This window comes from Columba livia, chromosome 2 (genome assembly GCF_036013475.1).
Source record: "Columba livia isolate bColLiv1 breed racing homer chromosome 2, bColLiv1.pat.W.v2, whole genome shotgun sequence".
Classification (NCBI taxonomy): Eukaryota; Metazoa; Chordata; class Aves; order Columbiformes; family Columbidae; genus Columba; species Columba livia.
The window spans coordinates 110,840,324-110,861,618 of NC_088603.1; the positions used below are offsets into that span (position 1 = coordinate 110,840,324).

Consider the following 21,295-nt stretch of genomic DNA (forward strand, 5'->3'; position numbering starts at 1 on the left):
AGGCACTTGTGTGCAGTATAGTATGTGGCCTTGCAAGATAGAATATTGGCCATTCAAAGGAAGTAAGAGCCTGTGGGAAAATTTGTGCAGACCTCCTGACTGGAAATAAATAAATAAATAAATAAATAAATAAATAAATAAATAAATTAGTTGGAGGTTAACATAGATGCTTTCCCCAGCATTTTTCCAGATCAACAGAAGGGAGCACACTACAGTATGTTTAGTACTATATGTATAGAAACAGAATACAGGAAATAGCGTGATCAATTTTATTTTCCTAATCTGTAGCTTTGAGAGGGCTTTATGTTTTACTTCTTTCCCATGATGTGAAACTCTTTACTGTGACAGTAGATTGGATTGTTTGCTCTGAGCTGTTACAGCCATTCCTTTTAGGCACCAAAAGAAGCATGTTGAAAATCAGGTCACTTCTTTTACTAAATATTCCTTGAGGTATTTCACTGCAGGCACAGAAGTATTAAAATGTTGATATTTTATCTGCCTCTATTTTCTGAAGAGCAAAACAGGTACAATAAAATGAAATGCTGAGCTTTAAGGGTTGTTTGTCCTACCCTAGTAATATACAGACAGTGCTCTGGGATCCTTTCAGAAGAAGTATTACAACTGTTAAGAGCCAAAGAAAAGATCTACTTCTGAAGCGTTTCTTTACATTGCAAGTACTCTTTACAAGTTACATGATGTCTTACTGGTTTCTTCTACTCCTAAATCAGGTTTCCTGACCCTATGAAATCAAATATCAATTACATTCTCCTACTGCAGGTCTAGGCAGGTAAGACAGTTTGTATAGACTTCCTCAACATGTAAACTGAAATTAGTAGAATATCTGGTTTCTTGCTTTAGACTATTCTATAAATCTGGGTGATTTTCTAACCATAGCCATCATTTTCTCTTTGGCAGATAAAGGGTTTACCCTTAAAAACGTAATATGATAATGGGACTTGGGTTGCATTTGTATCATTTTCTTTGGTTTTGCCCATACAAGTAACCTCCAGCACACCAACCGGGCAGTGGGTTTGTGGCACTCCCTGAAACAGCCTTGTCCCTGGTCCCTGTGTCAAAAACACAGCTTTTTATTTTTCTGCAAATGGAGTGTCTAAAAGGCAGAAGAGCTACTAAAAACATACTGTGCTCTTTTTCATAAGCTGTCCTACTTTGTTAAGCAAGCAGAGTTCAAACTGGAAACTTCCTCCAGATCACCCCATCAAGCTCAGGATGTTACACAGTGTTTGGATGTGTAAATAGAAACTTTTGTGGCAAATTTATTGCAACCAACCTTCAAGACTTGATTTGTCATATGTAAATAATTTTGAGAAGCTTTAGGATGAAAGGTATTATGCTTATGTCTGGGATTATTGACAATAGAACTCAAGAATTTCAAACTTATGGTGCCCACAGCAACTGTATCTCATCACTAGTATTGCAGCTATAAACTGCAGTATTAAATTTAACTGTGTGTCTATTATTTAATAAAACTAAAGTTTTCAGCTTGCCTGAATTATTAATGTCTTATGGGCTTTGTAACTTTAACTCCTCTGACTTTTCCTTAGTTAAAGACACCAACCTTAACATTATACTAACATATTTTATTAAGCACATTAAAGATTAATTCACTAATTTATTTTTTCTTTAACTAAAGCATAATGAATAAAATATTAAACAAACAGCTTAAAGTGCCTGTCCTCTGAGAATTCACAGATTGTCTACATACTCTGACTTAGATATCTAATATCTGCCTGAAAACTGATTGGAAATACAATGTTTAAGGTTTCAAGCTTCTGACATAAGTCCGAGCATGTAATCAAAATATCAGCAGAGCTTGATTTTACTAAACTTGTGTTAATTTATTTCTGTACAAGTGTGGTTGAAAAAGTCACGATTTTACAGTTTGCAGGCAGGAGCTGTATGTATGGGAGGGGTGGTAGGAATATAGATTATATTTTTGCTGTTTGATGATGTTATAGGCCTAGAACCAATGAAGGAATAAGACCTGAAAAAAATATTCTCTTCTGTCTCTCATAAGTGGCTGGAGAAGAAGTTTAAAATGCTCCATACTCTTGTATGTCAAAAATCAGAATCAAAACCACTACCAAGTATTACCTTCATTTGCCCTTTACTAATGTATACACACCAGGAAAACATCAGCTTTCCAGATCTGGGGTCTAGGCATAAACTTAGAAGCCCCAGAATTAAAACTTTTTCTTTTTCTTTTTCTTTTTCTTTTTCTTTTTCTTTTTCTTTTTCTTTTTCTTTTTCTTTTTCTTTTTCTTTTTCTTTTTCTTTTTCTTTTTCTTTTTCTTTTTCTTTTTCTTTTTCTTTTTCTTTTTCTTTTTCTTTTTTAATTTGAAGTGGAAACGTACCAGAGCTTTATACTCAATCCTGTTCCTCTAGTGGGTTCTGTTAGTACTTAGTACTCTCCGTCTGTATTAGTCCAGTTCTTAGTTACAGTCTTACCCTTTGCTAGAATAATATTTTAAATGTTTTTAAGTGTATTTATTCAATTACTTCCTATAGATACACAACTCTGCATGCCATTCCTCAATGAGAAAACTGGACTTTGAAATATGTTCCTGCCTTAAGGAACTTATATTCCTGAAGCTCAGGCAAATAACAAAAACAAAATAAAACCAAACAAACAAACAAAAAACCGAATAACTGCATGCTCAGTTCTGAGAAAGAAGAGTGAGCCAAAGAAGATATGTTGATAAAGATACAAACTTGAGTACACTTTCATTATTAAATCATGAGTCCTCTGAGGAAAATATCAAAGCTCCAAGTGAGTTTATCAAGGCCAGAATTGACCAAGAGAGATCTGCGAGAAAAGAGAGCTCAGCCTGAGCACAATAGTAAAGGACTTGTTTGAGCCTGGAAGTTCAAGGAAGGCCCCAAATCATGATGTCAGTAGCAGAAAAAGAAGTCAAGGAAGGAATAAAGCTGGCAAGGTCTTGGGTTTGGAATCAGAGGGAGACAAAGCAATGGCATGACTTATGAATAGTTGGGTTGTTTAATTTTAATTAATAATAAGCCCATGAATGCTGAGGACCATTAAATATCATTGTTCCTTTGTGTAGCACAGTGGGCTTTGAATTGCACTTTACAGCAGCATAGATTGATAAAGTACCACAAAAATTTGACATACATCAACAGTAACATTTGAAAAACCTTTCAGCTTCTGGACTTATGCTTAAGTTTGTAGTGGGAATCAAGAGCTAAGCTGTTAGCAAACAGTCCGGTGTTCCAGTTTTGGTTGTCTAAACAAGCTGGCATGTAGATGCTCTGGCTGGAGTTTGGGAAGCAACGGATACACAAGATACTCAGCAGAAGTGAAATGTTGTTGAAGAACAAACTTCCTGTAGAAGAAACACTCAGTGATTATCCTGGTAGATGCTAGTATTAGTAAGCTGCAGGACAAATTTTAGCAACCCAGATTTGACACTCCTTTATTTAATATGGCTTGTAAGGTTTTCTGAGCATTGTAGCTATATCTTGCTTTATACAGTTGATTCACTAAGAATAATAAGAAAAGTAGAAAACCAAAAATTCACAACTACTTTTAAATCTAACACAAAATACATTTAAGCCCAAACAGCAGAGGAGAGAAGAGGAGAGTATGGGGGGGCAAGAGGACTGTGGTCTTGGACTGTTCTCTGATGTGTCCCAAAATCTTGTGAATTCCCATTCCCAGTGTTTCATGTTTCCAGTGGAAAGAATGGACGGCACTTACTTCAGACCAAGAGAAATTATGCACATTAATAGGAAGAAAGGGAAAAGGAATAGAGTTGTATGACTCAGACTAACATAATTCAAAAGGAGGATCCCTGCAAGCTGACAGGTGTTCAGTCACACTAATTATGCTATAGAAGCAATAGCTGTATAATTTCACACTTGCAAACCTACTTTCATGATGATTAATACATAGCTCCACTAATTTGAAATGTATCTTGAACCAAAATCATCCTGGTGAGTGTAGCTATGTGCACTCGGTCTGAAACAGGGATTCAAATTTCAGCTTTTGTGCCTCCCCAAAGGTATTCAATGTGTGGGGCTGAACTAAAAATACCCTGATCTTGTTCATAAATGCTTTGAATGAAAACTAAAAAAAAAAAATATTATCCAGCCCAGTATAAGACCTAACTGAGGTTCCTGTGTCAGCATGTTTGCTAGAAACTTCACAGATAAGTATTGGAAAATAACAAACAACCCCAGAAGTGCTTGTGACAATACGGGGTGAGAAGTGGGCCTCCACTGTAAACAGCGAGCCATGGTCAAATGGGATTGAGGGCGGGCTCTTGGCCATGAGAAGTTTTGCTGTGGTTCTGTTGTGGCTTAGCACAGTCAAATCTTGCTTTGCAATTACATCAGGGAAGAGTGTACTAATATGAGAATTGTATTTATCACTTCAGGTTCCTCAAGATGAGTGGACTGGGTACACACCACGAGGGAAAGATGATGAGATTCCCTGCCGACGAATGCGTAGTGGCAGTTACATCAAAGCCATGGGGGATGATGACAGTGGAGACTCAGACACAAGTCCGAAGCCATCTCCAAAGATTGCTGCAAGGAGAGAGAGCTATCTCAAGGCCACCCAGCCATCCCTTACTGAGCTCACCACACTCAAGTAAGTCCATGTATTACTTCATCATATAGAGCTCTCCATTGAGACATATTGTTTCTGTTCCTTTTTGTTTCTACTCTTTGCTTCTGTGTATTTGTTAAGGAAACTTTTTAAACAAGTGTGTTCATTTTTTTTGTCTGAACAAGAGTAGATTTGGGTATGTGCTTCAATGTTATTCTGAAAATGGACTGTACTTTCCACACTTTGAATGTGCAAAGTGTTTCAACCTGTTACTGTTAAGTGAGTATTCGGGTGTGTATTATACAACAGGTCTGTTCTTTAAATACTTTGCTGAATTATAGCTTTGGCCTGTGAAAGCTTTACATAATTGCAGATTTATATATCCTCAACATGTGAAATTAGCTTAAGGTGGTCTTTACAACTCATCAGAGAGCATCTGACATTTAATTAAAAAGAACAATCACTGTCTGAAAATAGACAAATCCATGGTTTCCACTCTTTAGTTTACTCAGAATTGCACTGTATTTTGTGGACAAATGTACCCAAAACTATTTTTTTTAGTCATTTATGAAAGTTTTAGTCAAGAGGGATGATGAATTTATGGGGTTTTAATGTCACTTTGTGTTTTTCTTTTATTTGGGCCACACAAATTCTCATAAAAAATTGCACAAATGGACAATTATGATATTAATGTTTTGTTTTAAATTATTCCAAAATTGACAACTCCCCTAAAGCAAGAAAATAAATTCTATCCATAAAAGAAAATAGTGTGGATTTAAATCAGCAATTGTTTCTGTCTCTCTTCTGCAAAATTTGTAGCTATAATAGTGAATCATAGTTCACCAAACCAAAAATAACCTAATTTCAGTATAACTTGCCTAAGGCTGTAGCTTTAAAATGGGAAAGAAAAAAAAAAAAATAAGAGCTGTATCCACCATTAGTGACAAAAGACTCCTCCTGCATTTCCCTCATTAATTTCTCTTCTTCCTTGTCCTCCTCTATCCCATTTTTTCCCAGACACCTTATCTGCAAAATAGATTTTAGGAAAAATCATTTGCTCCTTGTTAAGAATGTCATGCTCTTGACATTAGTGATGAACAGAGCAGAAGACAAAAACATGCTTATTGCAGCTTCCCATAACAGCCTGCCTGACTTTGTCATGTGGGAAACCAGGAAACGCTTCTGCTCTGTCTTCCCATCAGTGTCCAAAGGAGAAAGCAGTCTCATTTTCTGTGGGGATTTCCATAAGCTGGCATACACTCAGGGGACCCAGTGATTCCTCTCATCATCCAGCAGACTCTACCGTACACTATCCTGAGCTGAAACTTCTCTGAGATCACATATGACAACCTGTGCAGAGTGACCTGGAAAAGTGAACATAAAAGTTATGTACCACCACAAACTCCATAAAACCATGTTTTAGGTGACACACTATCAGCCATTGAGCTCATTCTTTTTTGAGACTTTAGAAACATATGTTCCATAGTTTCATCGTATGTTTGTGAAGTACAATGCATCACAGTGGGTGTATTTGCTCTTGGTCATTTTTGTTCTCTGTAGGTATGAGATTTGCGAAAGAACATGGAATTATTAAAAGTAAAAAGTCCTGTATATCACCCACAGAGGATGTTATATCAGAAGGGCCAGGTAGCAGAACCTTTTGGGTTTAGCTTTGAAGTCATTGTAATTCAGAGAAGTGCTTGTACAAAATACTTCATTTCATATATGATTTTTATACCCTTCTTATTTGCAGAAGCTTTTAGGAATGTGCTTAATTTTAAGCTGCACTCTGCAAAATTCATGTCAGTTTAGGAGCTATGCAGAAGTAGGATGTAAATCACAGGGTAGAAGAGGGAAGAGGAAAGTGGTAAATGGTAGAAAAAAAAAAAAGAGGACAAAATCTTTTATTTTTCAATGACTTTCAGCATAAATTGGGATGAAGTAGAATTATTTCTTTAGTCTATGATGATACTTCATAGAAATTTTCTGGGAAACCTTTCCACTTTCAGAGACAAACCGTATAATACATAATTATGTGTTGTTCTTATTCTTTTCTGCTGAACATGATAATTTGAGTAGGGCTTTTTGTGAGAACTAACCAAATGCTTGCTCTGGGAATTGAAGTCTGCTGTTAAGCTAGGCCTTTTTTGCAGACGTCTTCATACTTTTTTAGTAGCATGACTTGACCTTGACCACAACGTTGCTTGTTCATCCCAGGGCTACCCTGATTACTTCGAGAGGTGTGATAGAGTTTTGCTGGCCTGTCAGCCATAGACTAAATTAGGGCCCCTAACACAGCGAATGTAGGTCATCAAGTAATTCTGTAATGTGTGATAACGAGTTATTTCCTTGGCTTACTGTTGACTTGAGTTCAATTTGCACCTGAATTTGAGCTTTATGGAAATTGGCCAAAAGCCAATCTAGTCAGCAGGCAGCCTTTTACTGACACTGGTTGACTTTCTAGCTGACTTTGCAGGACATTATTAACACCTTAAAGCTGAGTGGTATTTCATTCCTTTAATTATAGGGTTTTCTTCTGTCAGTGAAGAACAAGGCTCCTAGTAAAACTGGTGTTTCTACAGTAGTAATTGTCAGGTATCTTCTGCACTTCTCTCTGCTACTCTCTTTCTTTGTTTTTTGTATGCAGTCTCTAGTTGGCTCCACTTTCATCTTTAGCAGAGCAAATAACTTAAAAACATTTTCCCTTTTGCTTTCACTGTTGTTTTTGAAGGGATTTTTAATCTTGTGGGACTTTTCATCATTGAGTACTTTAAGTCTAATATTGGTCTCAAACCCACACTGTTCCTCCCACCTATCTTCCTACTTTTGCTCATGCACCTACTCTTCTAAGAAAGGGTTTTCATTATTACCAATGTTTCTTTTTATATAAGGAACAACTGTTGAACAACATAACTGTGTCATGTCTTCTTTACGTAATACAATTTTTTTTTCCTGGTTTTGCTGAGGTTTTTTTTTTTCTTACTATACCTTGCAATCTCCCTCCTACGATATTCCTCCCATGCCATGGTTTCCATGTGGTTACAGCACATGTGTCAAATGCTGTTGTACCATTCTGAATAAAGCACAGCTTGCTGTGCTCTTGAAATGCACACCTCCGCTGCTGCACTCTCATTATCCTACCAGGAAGTAAGCAGCTTTTTCTCTCTGTCTTTGCTGGCAGTATCCTCTTGGTGGTTAATATTTCACAGTCTAGATAAACTGATTCAGCTGGCAGCGGGGGGGGGGGGGGAAAAAAAGTTATTTTTTCTTGCCCATTCCTGAAAAGTGGCAAAAGTTTATCTCGTACTTGTAAGCAGATGGAAAATGGAGTGGTTAGCTAACTTCTAAAGAAGGTGCAGACAACAGATAACTGACATTTCTATTACAGCTGAGCTTGATTCGGGACTTATTCCTTCACTATCTATATGTACCTTGGTTACGCTTAGCCTGGTTTTCATTGGAAAAAGGGTATGCAATTATGTAGGCTGTCCACGTGCCAACCTGTCACCTCCACCTCCCAGTAACTTTTGAATCTGTTGGCCAGCTTTAACCAAGTTTTCTAGAGAGACCAAAGTCTGAAAGATGTAAAGTTCCAGGAAACTTTATGAAGATCTACAGTTGGATAAGGCAGAGAAAGATCTGCAGCCATCCGTTAAGATCACTTGAAGGACTATGGGCAAAGTAGCTGGTGAGTCAGCACAAGGTATAACTTGATGGCAGCACTTTCCAAGCCTAAAAGGTGAGGAACATGGAAGGGACTGGAAAACTCTGTTGAGGATGAGAGACCTGAGAGATGGATTCTGTTAACACAGTTTTTCTACTTCATCCGAACACTTTCCTCTTCTCCATTGCATGCACACTCACTGCTTAAAATATGGGTCCAGATTCTGCTTCCTGACTCAACATTGCTGCTACTGTGGGATCTTCACCCACTTGAGTATTCTGCACTCCTCTTTTAAGTTTTTCTAAAATCTTACAGTGCTTAATGGAAATCCATTTGTGGGTATTTTGCATGGATTTGGGGTTATTTACCTTTGCAGAATTGTTCTTTTGAACCCGTCATTTGATCATACAAACTTTTCTGAAAGAAGTTGTACCTGCTGATCACCAGTGTATTGACCATTGCAATGATCATAATACTGTGGAGATGTTTTTGCAAAACGCATGCAAGAAGGAGAGAAAGAAGAGGACAAAAGGGTTTTTTTCTTAACAAATCTTTATTTTCAAGGTATTTTAATGAACATGTCATGTTTTTCCAGTCAGCTGTGACTTCGAGAAACACAGTTCTAAACACCACAAACACTGTTTAATGGCCACTAAGTTACACCACTGATGATGGAAAGGGTATGTAAGCATATAAGCAAACAGCATTAGGCTTTTCTCTTTTTTTTCCCCAATGGTACAGAATTCATCTGTGTAACTTCCATCATAGTTGCATCTGTTCCTATGACTTCCTGCATAGATGAGTGACACTTAGAATAACTGAAACAATTCCCAACTTCAAGGCTTATCAGAGACATTCCAAAAATAATATTTCAAAATACATGCATATATATTTGTGTATACCCAGGCTTATATATTTTATGTGCGAATACAAAAAGCGTAAGTACTTTCTGCTTGTATGTTTACAGGTATCTGGTTTAGGACATAGTGTCAAACCAAGACACAATTGTTTTGAAAACCTCTGTGCTATTTTTTGTAACACCCTGTAAAATCATAGTAAATGATCAAGCTTAATTAAGAGGCAGAATCTGATAGCAAACTTAATAAGACTGACAAAAGCAAGAAAAAAGAGATAGATCTGATTTACACATCCTGAATTCCAGCTTTTTCATCACCTGTCTTAGAATTGATCAGGCCAGTTTCTGAAATACAAGCTTTCAATCTGGGGTCAACCTATATTACAAAACAAACCTTGACAGAGTTGCAGGACCAGGTCTGCTAGGATGATTTGCAAAAAAAAATCCAACCACCCTACTGTTACATAGTATAAGATGTTTCAGATCAAAAAGCCCCTAATCCTTGTCAAAGAAATTGTAATCACAATTGGTTTATAATCTGCCAAGTTCCCAAATAGTTTTGTCTGGTGGTGATTTGTGATGATCAGGAGGAAGCTGATATGCACACCAGTGGCAGATCCATATAGACTGAGGGAAAGGTAAAGTGCATTGTCTACACAGAGTGAATTAATGGTGAAATTACATGATCATAGAATCATAGAATAGTCTGAGTTGGAAAGGATCTTCAAAGTTCATCTAGTCTAACCCCCCTGCAATGATCATGGTCATCTTCAACTAGATCAGGTTGCTCAGAGTCCCGTCCAGCCCAGCCTTGAATGTTTCCAGGGATGGGGCATCTACCACCTCTCTGGGCAACCTGTGCCAGTGTCTCACCACCCTCATTGTAAAAATTTTCTTCCTCATGTCTGGTCTGAATCTCCTCTCTTTGAGTTTAAAACCACTGCCCCATCTCCTGTTATAACAAACCCTGCTAAAATGTCTGTCCCCATCTCTCTTATAAGCTCCCTTTAAGTACTGAAAGGCCTGCTCCTCTGGACCCTCTCCAACAGGTCCATGTCCTTCTTATGTAGGGGACCCCAGAGCTGGATGCAGTACTCCTGGAGGGTTCTCCCCAGAGCAGAGAGGCAGAATCACCTCCCTTAACCTGCTGGCCTCGCTGCTTTTGGTGCAGCCCAGGATACTGTTGGCCTTCTCAACTGTGAGCACAGATTGTCGGGTCATGCCCAGCTTTTTATCCCCAAGTCCTTCTTGGCAGGGCTGCTCTCAACCCTTTCATCCCCTAGCCTGTATTGGTACCAGGGATTGCCCTGACCAAGGTGCAGGACCTTGCACTTGGCCTTGCTCAACCTCATGAGGTTCACATGAGCACACTTCTCAATGTCTGTTTTCACACATGATGCTAGGACTGGTGTGAATGAAAGGATGAGCAAAGATCCACAAGTTTTTATCCTAAAGACACAGCAAATCAAATGTCATATGGCAAGGATGTTGTTACATGCAAAGCTGGAGGTCTTTATAACTTTGATTTTCCTATAGTGATGCAAGATATGCATTTGTGTACATAGATATCTTCACGGCTTTCTCAGACTGAAATATGCATCTCTCAGAAAACTATGGAACAGTATGAACTCTGAACATAGTTCTCCCAATTTCTCAGCTTTTCTAAAATGCTGCTCTGGGGAAGTGTCTGTACTGAGGGAAATTATAAGGGGTGTAAGGATAATTGTAGCCTGACACACTGACTGGTCTGTTCTGGAATTTAAACAAACTGAGGCTGATGTGCTTGCACTGCACTTCGGCATGCAGCATAGCCTACATCCTTAGGTATGAAAACCATCTTGGTCTTAGGAATGAGGTCCTATTTACTTTAAGGTGTTTCTTTATTACTATAACATGCTCCATAATATCCTCAGAAAAAGGAAAAAGGTGTCATATAAACAAATGCATGGGTTTTTGTTTTTTTTTTTTTTAGACAGTGTCCTCATTCTGCTAAAATTAATGAAAATGTCCCATTAACTTCACTGACCCAGATCACCCATGGGGGAAGGGAGAGGGGGAAAATTTGAGGTGATGCAATATCTTGTCTTTCTTATGGTGAATATTTTTAGACACATGCAGGAAAGCTTGTTGATTTTCTTTCTCGTTGAGTGACTTCCAATTAGGAAACAATTACTTTCCTCATTAGTACAAAAGGATTAAGTCTGATTAATCTTTTATTAGTGTTTTACAGTATGTTTCCAATACAGTGTGTTTCATTGTTTCTTGTTGCAATCTCTTTCATTTTCATCAAACCTTTAGTTGCTGAAAGTGCTTCCATCTTCCTTAAGGTGTATTTTGTTTTGTTTGTTTGCTTGAAGAGGGAGTTTTTTGGATATCCCATGAAAGAAACTGGAGCATCTCCATAAGCTCTGGACATGCAGCCAAAGGAATAACATTTTGGAACTATTGTTGGCCTAGGTAGTAACTTTCCCAAACTGCAGTCATTGAGGCATGATAAATTATTTAGCTTTTTATTCATATTATTGCAATCTTTTCTCTCTTTTCTCCAAAAGCTATGGAGAAACTGTTGGATGGGTTTCTCACTTTTCAGGTTCATGTGTCAGGTATTATTAAGTTCAGTGAATAATTTGTAAGTCAAAAGAAAAATTGAATGGCAAAACAATGAAAAATATATTTATTTTGAGGTAGTAGGTGGGAATACCTCTGGAGCCAATGGTTTCTTTATGGCAGCTGACATCTATTTGGTGTACATGATACAGGATATTGATTTATTTAAGGAACTTAAAGTCTGAAGCTTTTAACGAACAGTTGTAACTTTCCGCTGATGGGTATATAAAGCATGTTTGCTCAGTGGATGTACTGATGGGCATATGAAAAAACTTGTGTCCCATGGCAGCTGCCCTTTTGGTCTTTGTGTCCTGTCACACAAAAGCATGTATGCCTTTATAGCACAGAAATGAGCCCACTCATCTCACTGTAGCATTCTCTGTGGAGACAGGGCATTCCAACAGTTCACTGCATAGAGTTTAGGTAGAATCATAGAATCATTTTGGTTGGAAGAGACCCTTAAGATCATCAAGTCCAAGCATTACCTAACTCTAGCACTAAACCGTGTCCCTAAGAACCTCATCTATACATCTTTTAAAAACCTTCAGCCTTTTAAACACCTTCAGGGATGGTGACTCCACCACTTCCTTGGGCAGCCTGTTCCAATGCCTGACAACCCTTTCCATGAAGAAGTTTTTCCTAATACCCAATCTAAACCTCCCCTGGTGCAACTTGAGGCCATTCCCTCTTGTCCCATCACTTGCTACTTGGGAGAAGAGACCAACACCCTCCATGCTACAACCTCCTTTCAGGTAGTTGTAGACAATGAGAAGGTCTCCCCTCAGCCTCCTTTTCTCCAGTTAGGATGGGCATTCCTCCTCCTCTCTGCATCTGTGATGATCATCCCCAGTTTATCCTGCAAAGAAATTGAGATGTCCTGTCACCACTAAGCCATTAGAATCTCACCACTAGCAGACATTCCTTATCCCATTTTAAAACCTACCCTCATGTCAATCCACAGCTGTCATTTGCCATGTGACATCACGATTATCATGTTTGTATAAATACTGTTATTTCTTGTTTCTCCAAGATAAGAAGTCAGAATTTTATTGTATTCTAATTTGTGACATATACTACAGTTGTTGCCTGTACTTTTACCTTTACTTAAGCGAAATTAGAGCTCATGAAACAGTTACAATTAACTAACCTAGGAATAAACATCTTAAGAAAAAAAAATAAAATAAAAAAAGAAAAAAAACCCCACAACTTTAACTTTGCTAGCAATTTTTTAGGATTTGTGAAAGTTATAGTCCAGTAGTTGTGGAATCTGCAGTTGCTTCTTCACATCACAACAGGTAGTGCCCAGGTAAAGGGTCCTCACCTGCACTTTCTCCCCATGCCCCAATCCTGGACTTACAGAGGTGTGCTTTAATAAGTCACAGTGGCTGTTAATTTTCACTTACACTTTTAGTGCATCTGCCAAATAGGAATTTTGGCAACGATTTTTGAAAGTCAGAGCTACATCTCCTGTAAAGAGACACAAAGAGTTTATTTAACTGCTGCCTCACCTATTTCCTGTCAGGAGTTTGATGCAGTCACTTTTTTACCATCATCATGACTCTCCAGGCTGTAGGGAATACTGGGGAAATACTGTCAAGTCATTAGCGTGAATATCAGGTGGGCTTTTTTTAATGAATAAAATTCACCTTTTTCCTGATAGATTTGAATTTCCTTGCAGGGAATATTCAAACAAGCTACCAGAAAATTTGAAGAGCATGTTTGTGCATGCATATGAAAGATTTGTGTGCAACTGTTTACAATACAAACGTTTGTTCAAATCAGGCAACGTAACACATAGTGTGTGACTTACCTGAAAAATTAATACCAAGCACTCAGTTTCAATGCTAGTATAGAATATTTTGCATGTCATTATTATAATCCATGTGATAAAAAGAAAACTGTTCTCCAACAAATTTAAATAATTAATACATTAAAGTAAATCCCAGCAAACATTGGATAACCATTTTTATGCTGTTCTTTTAGTTGTAGAGAAATTACATGCATAACCTCTCCTGGGACCACCTGTAACAGTCCAGCCTGCCTGAAGAGTAGCTGAAATAAGAGTGAAGTGCTCTCAAGCTCTTTCTCAAGTCCAGATTCCCATTCAAGTTTTGCAGCCTGCTTTTTTAAGCCAAGTGCTCGGGGAAAATGTTGCAAATATTTAATGATAACTATAACAAATATGAACCACATCTCCTGCTCCAGAAGCTGGTAGATGAAGTGCTTTTCCTGAAGTGTTATATCTGGCTTTCCCATTCAGCCTTATTCATAAGAATGATGTGTCAGCCTTGAGAGACACCATTGTCTTTTCTTCTGTTCCATTTCTAATCCTCTTCTCATGTTCTTTCTTGACCAGCTGTTTGATTTGTTCCAACCATAATCTTACAAAATAACAGTATGAGTAATGAGTAATAAAGTAAATTACAGTTAAAATAGAGTAATTTAAAATATGGGGAAAAGTGTTTGATTTAAAAAAACAGACAATTTCACATTTCTCTTGTAAAGAGTTAAAATAGACCTGGTTTTCTTTTTTTTTTTTTTTTTAAAGTATTTTTCCAAAGTTTTATTAAGATGTTGACAAAATGTTCACCTATTTCCTTTGAGGAAATATACTGTTATGAAAAAAAAAAAAAAAATAAATAAATTGGTAATTCAGTGATACTGTGTGAAGATTCAACATGAACTTGATGTTAGCTGTACCTCTCAATCTCAGGAGAAAAGCAAACATATGAAGCTGGGTTTTTCCAAGCCTGTAACATTTGTCAAGATTATGCCATTATTTAGTGACACTTCTTCCCTACCTTCTCTATTTGTGCAGAATACATATCTCGCTATAATCTGAGGTGTTTATTTTTCTGGTTACTGGTTTTCTTTGTTCAGTACTACAAAAAATTTGACCCCTATTTCAGTCATATACTCTGGACCATGGATCTTTGGATTCCTAATGAGGGACTTTTTGTGGGGTTAGTGTGGAGTCATTAAAATCACATCTGTGAACTCCTGGGTTTGCAACAGTACTTGGTCCAGCTATTAACACTCAATTTTTTCACTCTTCTGTGATGCTGTTCACTTTTTCATTTGGTCTTTCTCATCCTTAGCTCAAAGACATTGCAGGAAATAATTTCAGAGTATTATATCAGGAAAAATATTCTGCTTCTGTCCCTTCCAAAATCATAGGTGCTAAACGTCTTCAAGCTGACCATGTCGGAAAGAGTTGGCAAGGTCTGGGTTTCACCTTCTTCAGGACTCTGATGCCTGACATCAGCTCCCTGTTGTCATTCACCAGAAAGCTTTTTTGGGTATTGTGAGTCATTGAAAAGTGCCTCTTCCTCACAGACTCCTGCATCACAGCTTTGAAAGAGGCCCATGTAGCTTAAGCAAAGTATGATCTTTTGGCAAGACTGGAGTAGAGTTTTGGAAGTCAATAATTTGTTAAAGAAAAGCTGCAACTTCATTTAGATGATTGCCTTACTTGCAGAAATGAAAATCCTCATCCTGTATCTAGTCTATTGGCTCAACTTTACACAAGATTTAACTTTATTTTAGACATAGCTAGAGATCAAAGTGAGAACTGCCAAATTATTAGGTTTTCTCAGTTAAATCCTTACTCATTTTAGAACAAACTATTTTGGTGAATTCAGGTTCATCCTGTTGTCTGTTTTAAAAAGCAAGGTCTATCACTACACTTTATTTGTAAAAAGGGCATTTCTATGGCTTTCTTTAAGAGACGCAACTATGAGCACTGAACCAAGATGTGTTTTTCAGCTATCTCTTTCAGGGTATACTTTTTATGCAACCAACCTGCATGTTTGTGTGCAAAACTGGTCTTGTTTATTTTTAGCCCTACTTCTGCCCACCTACTTAAAAGGCTGCCTCAAAAAGGGAGTTAATAATGTCCAGTGGGGACAGGAGAAGAAATTCAGACTTAGACTGCAAGGATGTACACAAGATATACGTTAGGAAAATTTTCTTAATGGTAATGATAGTTAAGCGTGGGAGTGGATTGCCAAGAGAAATCACTTCACTGGACGTTTGCAAGAAAAGGGTAGAAAGTGTCTGTCGGGACCAATTTAAGTATTGCTGATCCTGCCTTAGGGTAGGAAGAGAAACCGAATGACCTCATGAAGACCCATCCAGACCTCTTTTATGAATCTCTGCCTGTCTTTCTCAGCATATTTAATATACCTACTATCACTGTTCTTACTTCCTTTTCGTAACTTATTTTTTTAAATATAAAACTCTCATCAGGACCAAATTATTCCTGAAGTCTTGCTATTGGATAGTAAATATAGATATGCCATCTGCAGCAGTGCTGCATGATTTTTTCATGTATTTTGAATGTTATTTCATTGCTAGTGTTTTGAAATTATGTTCTGACTGCTGCCAACTATACTGTGCTTGACTCTCTGTATGTGGTCTTGTATGGCTTGCTAAGGGGACCTCAGCTGATGTATTAAATCTGCCATGCAGAAAATTCACGGGCATAAAAAGAGATGTGTGTTTGCACAAAATTTAGTCTGAAGTCCTTAATGTCAAACATAACAACACAAGCAAACAGGCAACAATAATGAAGTTAATTATTCATAATAATTTTCTGTTCTTATCAGCTAGAAGTGTAATATTCTGTCACTGTGAAATGCTGGGGCTGTTTTATGCTAAAAGCAGGTCAAGTTATAATAGTATTTTGCTTTAGTTTTAACATGAAATCACAAGACAGTGTTTCTGCAGAGATGCTTTGGGATCTTCTGTTAATTTGCATCATGTTAGGGTGAGAGAGTCAAGAAAGTGAGTAATTGTTCTGCCCTTACAAATAAAAGATACTATTAATATCTAAGTCATGTTGATGCCCAGTCATTTGTTTCTTTTGTTTTCTTGGTTTTATATTACTGCTAAAATGGAGTAACTTTCAGCTTATATTAGTAATTCTCTGCTGGTTTGGGTGCAGTGTGGGGTGCAGGTCAGAGGCAGGAGGCAACAAAGAAAGTGTGTGGCCCCTGGTAGCTGGGGCACTGAAGGAGGGGAGCATCAAATACCGCTCTGCTCCCAGTGACACACATGAATGAAAGTTCATCTGAAGAGACTTGACTTTTTGAAGTTTCTTCTCCACCTAACAAAGTTATAAATCTTTTCCAAAGGGGAGAAATTAGGGAAAATCCTTGAAGGCTTTCTTACATTGTTCTTGCTTTCTTATTCATTGTACACCATGAAGATAGAGAACTATCATGCGATCACAGCTTGCATTATTTGCTGGTGTGACAACAATAGTTTTTGCTGAAAGCACCTTTGCAGCAGCTACTGAGTTCCTGTGAGAGATTTCTGTTGTTGCACCTGTAGCTGAGTTGCATGGTGATTTCCCATTCCCCTCCAGAAACGCCATGCTACCTGACCAGCCTGCACCCCAGCTGCCTGACAGCTTTGCCTGCAGCAAGCCCAGGAACCATAGAAACCACTTTGTTATCCCCAAATACCAGCAGCCACATCCAGAGCACCAAAATCATTCCCCTTATTTAAGTGATGTCAGGGTGGCAGCCATGCTTGGGTTGTGTCTGTGCAGCTCTGCAGTATGACAGTGACGTATCATCCTGAAGACAAGCTCAGGATCTTTCAGATCTAGTATATAAATCTCTCCTGGTTTACATCTGAAAATTACTATTGCATATCTATCCTCAGCCTTCATTGCTCTACACTTGAAAGGAAACTTGAAAAACTCCTTTTGCAAGGTAATACTCATTGGACTAGTCCTAAAAATGTTTACAGTTATTATGTATGACTTTACCACACCAAAGTAGGCATAATGTAGAAATTTCTTAAAAATTTCTCTTTTAATAATTAATCTTTATTACTGTCTGCATAACAAAATTCGAAAATTTATGAGAATGCAAAATAAGTGGTAGAGTCAGCAACCCTGGAGGTGTTTAAAAGGTATTTAGACGAGGTTCTTAGGGACATGGTTTAGTGCTAGAGTTAGGTTGGACTCAATGATCCTGAGGGTCTCTTTCAACCAAAATGATTCTATGTTTCTATGATTCTCTAACACAAGGTTCTTACTTCATTTATTACTTTTACTCTTTGTTTTACAAAACTTAAAACTGTGACTTTGCTTTTATCACATTTAGAGAAATAGATGGTCTGAACTTTGCATAAATCTCAAAACCAAGGGTACACAGAAGCAGAAAGCTGACAACCACTTGGGGTGAAATAGTGTCAATGATGACATCGACTGAGTCATGACTTCATCTCATAATATTTATGTTTGTAGAAGTGATTAAAATTATATTTATAAAAGCTGGCATTTCAGGAGGGGGGCAATTCCTGAATTTCTAAAGGTCGTTTTTCCTTATCCTAGTAGGATGTAGCCAACATGTCATTCAACCATCCTGAAGTTGCAGTCAAAAATGTTAGAAATCTCAGAAACGTTGGCGCTGTCTAGTCAGAAGGATCTAAGCTAAATGTCTAGGCATGGATTTCAGGCTGGTGCAGGATGCGTTGGACTCATGTCAGTCATGTGACTGTAAGAGTTGTGAGACAACAGGGCTTTGGCAGAGATTTGTTGCTCAGACTTGTTTGAAATGCTGGTGAGTCAGGCTGTGACATTGCAGTTGTTCCATCATTTACTCTTGGGTAGAATGTCATTTCTGGCATAGCAGTAACTCTCTGTCTGTTGCTTCCTCCTCCCCTATTTAGAGATCATTTGACTTTGGGCACAAATTAATTGCTGTTTACCTGTGGTGAACAGATTTGAATTGAGAGGGAGTGGATGATGTCTTATTCAAATCAGATGTTAGGTTGACAGTGGTTGGAATGAATGTCAGCACTATGTCACAATTTCTGTTGTCCCTTTCTCTCTTCTCTCTTTTCCTCTTTTAAGCGATTCCTTAATATTCCTAAGTAGTAATCCTCAGTAGTTAGCTAAGCATCTTTTCTCTGTTACAAGAGCCAATATTTACATGAAGAATTTCACATGTAGACTCACTGTCCCTTCACACAGTGACAGAGTGACCTTCTGTCTACCCACTATTTCTGTATTTCCACCTCTCCACTGCTTTATTTCCTTTTTAATTGAATTTCACACTATTGAAAATAATGAGTATGTTGCATTCTCTGCTGCTTTCATTTATTATATCCCTGATCCTAACACACCCTCCTGCTAAGACTTTCGTCAGTGGGGATTTAATTATTAACCTTTTTCAGTAGTTGTGTTACTCATATCATCACTTTGAGTCTTTCACAGTTCTTTTATCCCCCGTTTCTAGTACTGACTAGAGCTGTTCTGTTGCTAGCCCTCCTGCGTCCTTCACATGGCATCCTCTTCTCGGCAGGGAGGCATGCAGCTTGTGATGGAAAACAGCTATGCCTTCCTTCATTTCAGGGCTCCATTGCTGCTACCACAAAATCGTATGATAGTTTGGATTAGAAGAGACCTTCAAAGGTCATCTAGTCCAACCCCCTGCAGTGAGCAGGGACATCTTCAACTGGATAAGGTTGCTCAGAGCCCCCTCCAATCTGACCTTGAATGTCTTCAGGGATGCAGCATCTACCATCTCTCTGGGCAACCTGGATCAGTATTTCACTACCCTCATTGTAAAAAATTTCTTCCTCATATCTAGACTGAATCTCCCCTCCTTTAGTTTGAAACCATTACCCCTTGTCCTGTTATAATAGGCCCTGCTAAAACATCTGTGCCCATCTCTCCTATGAGCTCCCTTTAAGTACTGGAAGACCTCAATAAGGTCTGCCTGCAGCCTTCTCTTCTCCAGGCTGAACAACCCCAACTCTCTCAGCCTGTTCTCACAGGAAAGGTGTTCCAGCCCTCTGATAATTTTTGTGGCCTCCTCTGGCCCCTCTCCAACAGGTCCATGTCTTTCCTGTACTGAGGGCTCCAGAGCTGGACACAGAACTCCAGGTGGGGTCTCACCAGATCAGAGTAGAGGGGCAGAATCACCTCCCTCAGCCTGCTGGCCACATTCTATTTGACACAGCCCAGGATATGATTGTTCTTCTGGGCTACAGCATCCACACAGTGGCTAGTTGCACTCAGTCATGCTTCAGGCTACCATTGGAGTGATTTCCTCAGCAACTGGGCTTGCTCCGTGCTCCAGTTCTCAAGACAGAAGTTGTCACGGTAGCTCATGACCACAGCTGAGGTGCCCTCGCCATCAACCAGCGGTCAGGCAGCCCTTGTGCACTGATCCCTGTGCAAACACACGTGAATGCCAAGGAGGCCTTATCCTATCAGCTCTAATTGTTCCTTCTCCAGACGAGTTAATCAGATTTGTTATATCTCTGTGATGACTGCGGTATCTGCCTGAGTGTTTTGCCTCTGGCAGATTGACAAGCCCTCATTTTCTATTGAAATTGTACATTATTACTATATTTCCTTCCCCTGTTTCTCCAAATCAGTATGTCCACATAATGGTACCTTGTTATATAATGTATCTAGTTCCCTTAAGGGTGACAGCCCAAAGAATAACAAAGTAATCCATTTGAAGTTCATACAAATAATGAATCACCTCAACAGCTGCCTCTTTAAAAACAGGGCTGTAGTTTGACATTGCTGTTGCAGAGATTCTTCATATTTTGGATATATTTTCAGATTATGTGCTTCATTTTATATACCTCTTTCAAATCATGCACATAATAGACAATAATAAATAATACATAGAGGAAGAAGCTTTATTTTTAAGGATCATCTTTTAAAGAAGAGGATGAAATAAAATTGTCATGTAAAGTAATATTTAAAACTGATTTTAGAACTTCCTGATGCTTATTTACAAGCCTGTTTTAAAATATTTTTTAATTATAAATATTTTTTTATCTAATCCCTTCTCACAAATACAATATTTATATTTCTAGAAAGAAAATGTAAAATTAGTCTTTTTGTAGTCAAAAACAGGTAAATGCTTGCTTCTGAGTTGAGTCTTTATTGTTTTTTTTTTATTTATTTTATTATTTATTGTTTTTATTGTACTATCCTATGTTTCACAATTACTCCCTGAGTGCTTCTGTCAGGGGCAGCACTGAAGCCAGCCAGAATGAGAAGGTTAGATATTATCCAGGGTAGGGCTAAGGTGAATGTAAACCCCCTTCTCTGCTCCCTGGGCCACCCACTGCCCCCAGTGTGGCCCTGAGATCGGCCCTAGGAGGTCACCCTGCTCCGTGGGGGGGTATGTGCTATATATACTCAAAATCAACACTGATTTTTTTTCCATAAAGCATGAGACTTAATGGGAATAAGGCACAGAAAAATTATTGTCGGCTGTTTCTGGAAGTCTTTAGGAATACTGTGAAATTGGGATCTGGGTCCTCAGCACTGGATTCTGCAGTGGGTTGTTTACAAGTCTCAAGTGTAGTGTTTCAAATCTGAGCTATGGAGGGTTTTTTCTCCCCCCTGGCAAAGTATATACAGAATTTTAAATGTCAGCCTCCTACCCAACACAATGGGATGATAACCTCTGCCATGAATTAATCAAACTGCTTGTTAAAAATGTTATCTTGCCACTGTTCTTTGAATTTCTTTTGAATTCAGGCAAAATTAACAGCTTTCTCGTCCATAAAATGATACACTAAGGTTAATTAT

The 21,295-nt window shown here is 38.2% G+C and overlaps 1 protein-coding gene across 7 annotated transcripts in view; it reads left to right on the top strand.

Annotated features, from left to right (window-relative positions):
* Nucleotides 1-21,295, top strand: part of DLGAP1 (DLG associated protein 1) — a 410,661-nt gene that overhangs the window by 273,653 nt on the left and 115,713 nt on the right. For all 7 annotated transcript variants that reach the window (XM_065053243.1, XM_065053244.1, XM_065053242.1 and 4 more), the window contains one exon: nt 4,419-4,633. In XM_065053243.1, the coding sequence (XP_064909315.1) occupies nt 4,419-4,633 (215 nt within the window). The remainder of the gene's footprint in view (nt 1-4,418; nt 4,634-21,295) is intronic.